We start from the raw sequence: 6,091 nt of genomic DNA, 5'->3' as shown, positions 1-6,091 counted from the left end.
GGAGACATATTTAAGATGCTTTGCTTCGGGTCATCCTCGTTTGTGGTCTAAATTCTTGTGTTGGGCAGAGTTTTGGTTCAATACGAGTTACCATACTTCGCTCAAGACCTCTCTGTTTGTAGTGGTTTATGGTCGAGACCCTCCTGCTTTGTTACCATTTGAGGAGGGCTTAACTAATAATTTCGAGTTGGAAGAGTCATTGAAGCTAAGAGATGAGATGTTGGGTCACTTGAAGGGGTGTTTGGAAAGAGCGCAAGAGTTCATGAAGGGTCATGGGGATAAACATCGTAGAGATGTTTCCTTTGAGGTGCTAGATTGGTGTTTCTGAAACTTCGTACTTATCGACAGAAGTCAGTGGCGAATCGTTTCTATCCGAAACTGGCAGCCAAGTATTATGGGCCGTACAAAATTTTGGAGAAGATTGGGAAGGTAGCTTATCGGTTGCAGTTGCCTCAGGGGTCCAAGATTCATGATGTTTTTCATGTGTCACAGCTTAAGAAAGCGGTGGGGACTGATGTTGAGGTGTTGGTGTTACCACCGGTGTTTTCTACTGAGACTGAAGCTCCGTTGCAACCATTGGATGTGTTGGCTACGCGTTATTCGGCGAGTAGAGAGTTAGAGTTGTTGGTGACTTGGAAAGGGAAGGATGCTGCGGACGATTCTTGGATGTTATCAAAGGAGTTTATTGCGTGTTTTCATTCTTTCGAGCTTGAGGGCAAGCTCGGTTTCGATGGGCGAGGTATTGATAAGTATCAGAAGACCTACTTTCGCAAGAAAAAGACTATAGGAGGGAAATATAGTAATGCTGACGTGGAAGGGAACGTTGGAGATGAGATTTAAATAAAAGAGAAGACCCTATGTATCTCACAGAGGCTTTGCAGTTAGATGAAGTTCAACTTTTAAATACTTGTCAAGTTCATTCCATCTTCTTCATGCTTTGATGTTAAATGTATTTGGCGATATGAGTCAATACTCTACAGTCGCTATGAGACTGATGATCTCTACAATTCTCGCCATGAGAGTGTTGTAGATTTCATACTCAAAGTTGTATTCCTTTTCTTATTCAAGTTTATAAAGAGATTTACAAAGTTCTATAGATCGAGGTAGCTAAACCTTATCACATCACTTGAAGGAAACTGAGTTGGTGAAACAGTAAAAGGAAGTCTAGGAGATATTTCTTGTATAAGTTAATCTAGTGATAAAACTATGGTTAGTGGGAGTTGGTTTTGGAGTTGCCATGTAACCTGCGTTCCTTGTTGTATTTCATCCTTGAGTTGGTCGTGCCTCACATTTGCTTACTCCAAAAACGAGATATATTCTAGGTTATGACCTTACCAAAAGGCTCTTCAGACAAGATGTTGTGATAGCTATATCCTTCTGGTTTTAATGTGATCTTTGCCACCGATGTTGTTTGATCCGTTAGTGTTGAGGTTAAGAGTCAAGTTATATTTTTTTGTTATATAGAAGAGTCTCTAGTATCATGTAATGAGCCTAATGTTAATATCCATGAGGGTATGATGAATAGTTGTAATTTGCATTCATATGTATGTGTATAGACTACGTTGGATCATGTTGTTTATCTCAATATGAGAAAATCTTGAACCAAATCAAATCATTTAGAATCAAACCAATCTCAATAATTCTACAATCTATATCACTTAGAATTTCAAGTCCTGCAGTTTCTTAGGATGAGTCCACCGTCTTTGGTTTGATCTTTTTATCAATTCCTAGCAAGTTGTGAGGAATTTGAGCCAAACATTGTCCATAACTAACGCTGGACATGGTTGGCCAATGGCTACAATCGCATGTGAACAAGGCAAGCCTAGCTTGAAGAGTCTGACTCTTATGGTTGGTGGTAGAGGTATCTGTTAAAGCTATCTTTTGGTAAACACCTATAAATTTAAGCAGTAGACAAGAACACGAACTATGTTCTTGTTTCTAGGACTCTCATTGGTCACCACTGGTATATGCTGGATGCGGTAATATGCCTCTGTGTAGCCTTCTGCAAACCCAGCCTGCTCTACCTGAAGAAGCTCATAAAGACATAATGTACACTGAATCTTCATTAATAAGCAATGTAAAAACTCTGAACTAACATATCAACACTTCAAAAACTTTTCCATGAAAAAAAAACATAATCAACACCCAAATTGATTCTATTATATACAAAACCAAACAAATCTCAGGCATTCATTCACATATCAGAATCTGATCCACCAGAATCACTTCTCGACCTATGCGACATGAAGTTCGGAGGCAAAACAGGAAACTTAACAGCGTTCCTCTGCTGCTGAGGACTTCCCGTTACTCTCCTCTGCAAGTTCCTCGCGATCTCTACGCATACTTTATCAACCATAGCAAGAAAATCTCTAACGATAACAAACAAATGAAGTGGATTCTTCCCCTTCGCAGGCCCTCCCGCTTGGTAGTACTCCGTTGTCCTCTTCACAAGCTCCATCACTTTCTTCTCTTCTTCCCTCGCCACCTTCACCTCTTCCTCAGCCGCGTCGAGAAACTCAACCATCTTCTCCACAAACCTGTTGTCTCCTCCGCATTGTGACAACACTCGTCTCGCTTCTTTAGCTCTTGACGTGAGAGCCAAGCAAGTCGCGGAGACCGTGTCGTAGTCTATAGATGCAGCTTTCTTGACGTTTGAGAACTCAGAGCTTAACCCTCCGACAACAGGCAAACCGAGTCGAAGATACTCCTTCTCTTGCTCCTCCTTTGATATAACCTCTGAGATGGAACTGCTACTGGTTCTGCTTAAGCTTCTTCTGACGTTGATCAAACACCGCTTCCCTTCTGACCTAACTACCTCTTCCACCACGAAGTTAAGCAGCGTCGTTCTCCCATCGACGCTCTTCACGTCGGAGAGTTTCAACAGCGCTGTGAGATTAAAAGCTTGAGCGTCTCCTCTAGCTGTTCCAGCATTCATCCTGTTTCCGGATTTAAGTATCGCTTCGAGAAGCTTGACGAACAAGCCACGCGACCTAAGCTCCGTACAAGCAGAGTCCAACGTCTTGAGAGAGCTTTTATGGTTAGCGATCTCTGGATAGTAGTTAGCTCTGAAGAGCAGCGCGTTGAGCCTAGTGAACGCGCTGGGAACCGCTTTGAGGAGATGGAACAGGAAGGACTCAGCGTCAGCGAGCTTTGTCGTGTCGCCGTCGAACTGGAGGATCGCTGATTGCTCTTCTTGCGTTGGAGCTATCCTCGCGAGCCTCTCGAGTGTGTCGGGATGGAAATCGTTTCCTTCCATTAAAGATTCGACTAGCTCGTAACGTGTCATACCTAAGGACTTGAGCACTATGGCTGTGTTTTGAGATTTTCTAGGGTCGAGGATGAAGATCTGTGAAGGAGTGGTTGAGCTTGGCTTCTCGTGATCCGGTGACTTCTTTCCCACGGCTACGTAGCCGAAGAGAGCCTCCATTAGATCAGCATCGAAGCTGAGGAAAAAAACAAAACAAAACTTGAAAACATTAGGGTTTGTAAAAAGCCCTAAAAGATGGAAGTTGCTTGGGGGCTACGGTACATCACCTGAACGAGCCACGGTCGATTTTGTCCCAGACCATGGAATGATCAGGGTCAGGGTTGACTTTATCCCAATGAAGAGGCTTCAGCTTGACCTGGCCATTTTCGGAGCTTGAGCCTTCCCCTGAAGATGATCCTCTAGGAGCCGGCGGTGGTTTTGACAGAGCTGCCGTCTTCTTGGACGGCGGAGGTGGTGGCGGAGAAGGACCGTTAGACCTAGAGGGAGGAGGAGGAGGTGCTGGTGCGGTCTGTTTAACCGGAGGAGGAGGTGGTGGATCCGGTTTAGCAAACTCGAAAGACTCTGACTTTACCGGAGGAGGATGATTGTGGACTACACTGTGAGAAGTGGAGGATCTTCCTCTGAGAAGAGGCATCTCCGCCTTCTTCTTGTTCTTCGAATAAATCACATTCTTCTCTTCGTCGTCGTCTCCGTGAACGATCTCTTTCCGAAAACTTCCGCTTTTGTTGTCTCTCTGACTCTGAGACTTTCTCCAATACAACACATCGAGACCGTTCTCATCCAAGATCAAACCTTTGACGTTTCCTCCGAATCTCGTGAACCCCTCGCGAGCTAACGCGGCCTCCGCAAGCGGAGGAGCCGGCGGGAGGGTGTCCGCGACGTTGACTCTGTCTCTCCGTCGGCGCCGCCTCACGGTGTAAATATGTACGAAGAGGAAGAACACGGCCGCTACGAGTAAGGTGCTTGCCGCCGTTATTAGTATAGCCCTCGTGATCTTTTCTCTGTCTGATGATGATGATGGTGGTGATTGTGATTGTGATTGTGGGTTTTGCTGCGGCAGAGGAACCGGAGAGGGAGGCGGAGCGGTGAGGGTTTCGTTTGGGAAGAAGGTTTCGATGTTTTGTGGAGAATCTGATTGAGAAAAGGAATGATAAGGGAGAAGGAGGATCAAGGAGAGGAAAGGCAGGGTTAGATGAGGAAGGAGACGAAGCGGTGGCCATGGCTGCTTCAACATGGCAGCCTATGGAGGATTAACTCATTTGCAGAGAGCTGAGATCAATGAATGGTAACGTCTTTTTGTTATCTTGTTTTTTTTTTTGTTCTCTGTGGGTTTTGAGATGTCTTTGAGACTATTGGGGGTTTGTTTGGTATGGTGTTTGTTGACGTTATCGTCTGCAAGAAGCAGCGTAGTTGATCTGTTCTCTATAAGGAATTGGTGTGTGTTTACATGACGAACATACCCTTGCGTGTCGAATAAATGTGTACTAATACAAGGATGTTTTGGTCATTTTCCATGGATTCTCAAAATTTTATTTCAGAAGACTCAGTTTATGTCTTGTTGCGTCGTGAGCGAGGGTTTTGGTTGGTGAGGTTGACCTTGTTTTTGAGTTTGACTTGGTCTGAACGAGTGCTCGGTCTTCTTGATCTTTTTATTTGAATTTTTGTTTTGTTTTTGAAATAACATAGCAATTATTAGATATTTGGGTTTATTGACAAAATATTTTAGCTTTATTTTCTTCGTTGTCCCGGGCTGGACATTTTATCCGTTAAATTTGATTCGATTCGTTATTCGTTTCAATTCGATCCGAAAATTCCGGATATCCGTAAACTTTCGAATCAACACTACAAGAAAACATCACCTTAACGAGGGCGGTTTTCCTCGTTATTTCGTCGTAAAGCAGCGAGGAAACGCGTTTGCTCGTTACTCGTCCGTCGTAACACATATTTCCTCGCTAATTCGTCGTAACTTAGCGAGGAATATATTTCGTCGTAAAGACGAAGTAGGGCGATTCGTCGTAAAGACCACGTCAATATTCCACGCAAAGACGTCGCTACAATTCTTCGTAAATACCTCGAAATGAGTTCCTCGTAACCTACACGTAAATACCTTGAAAGAGTTTCCTCGCAAAATACACGTAACAACCACAAAACGATTTCCTCGTAAAATACTCGTAAACTTTTCCTCGTTATTTCCTCGCAAATGTTTCCTCGTAAAATAGTCGTTAATTGTTTCTCGTCATTTCCTCGTAAGGTTTCCACGTAAAGAGGTCGTACATTAGCTACGAATTTACTTCGTTTTTATTATTTTTACAGAATTTAAAAATATAATTAAAAAATAATTAAAATTATTTAATTTAATAATAAATTAAAATTTAAAATAAAAATAAATCAAAATGAAAATATTTTATATATAAATAAGTTTTGAATTTATATAATACAACAACCAAAAAAAAAACTAAGGGTCGTTCATCGCCCGGTAGAATTCATCACTCCTCCTCGTAACATCCGCCTCGTTATGTACGTCGGATGACTCGCCTTGAATGGGATGTTGTTGTCGCATGTTCCTCAACATGGACTCCCATTCCGGATTTGTGGCCGCAATAACGTCCAAGAAACCCTCGACTCCACCCATACGAGATTTTGTCGCGGTCAACTCGTTACGCAGCTGAGCGGACTCTCTACGCAGCTCAGTGACTTCATCATCCCGTCGCTGACCATAAGACGATGTCGCTCTCGGAACATCGTTGACGGAACCAATACCCAACGTCCGTCCCTTTTTTTAGGGACAACCTTAAAAACAAAAAATAAATATTGTAAGTAAAA

The 6,091-nt window shown here is 43.0% G+C and overlaps 1 protein-coding gene across 1 annotated transcript; it reads right to left on the bottom strand.

Moving 5' to 3' along the window:
* Positions 1 to 2,039: 2,039 nt before the first annotated feature.
* LOC106397083 (formin-like protein 4) lies at positions 2,040 to 4,712 on the bottom strand. Its single transcript, XM_013837635.3, has 2 exons — positions 3,535 to 4,712; positions 2,040 to 3,443 (listed from the first exon to the last, which is right to left on the bottom strand). The coding sequence occupies exons 1-2, from the start codon at positions 4,500 to 4,502 to the stop codon at positions 2,195 to 2,197; spliced, it is 2,217 nt and encodes a 738-aa protein (XP_013693089.3). The 5' UTR covers positions 4,503 to 4,712; the 3' UTR covers positions 2,040 to 2,194.
* Between the last annotated feature and the right edge of the window lie 1,379 nt (positions 4,713 to 6,091).

This window comes from Brassica napus, chromosome C5, assembly GCF_020379485.1.
Source record: "Brassica napus cultivar Da-Ae chromosome C5, Da-Ae, whole genome shotgun sequence".
NCBI lineage: Eukaryota > Viridiplantae > Streptophyta > Magnoliopsida > Brassicales > Brassicaceae > Brassica > Brassica napus.
The sequence above is the reverse complement of the archived record's forward strand: the minus strand, read 5'-3'. Positions and strand labels throughout refer to the sequence as shown.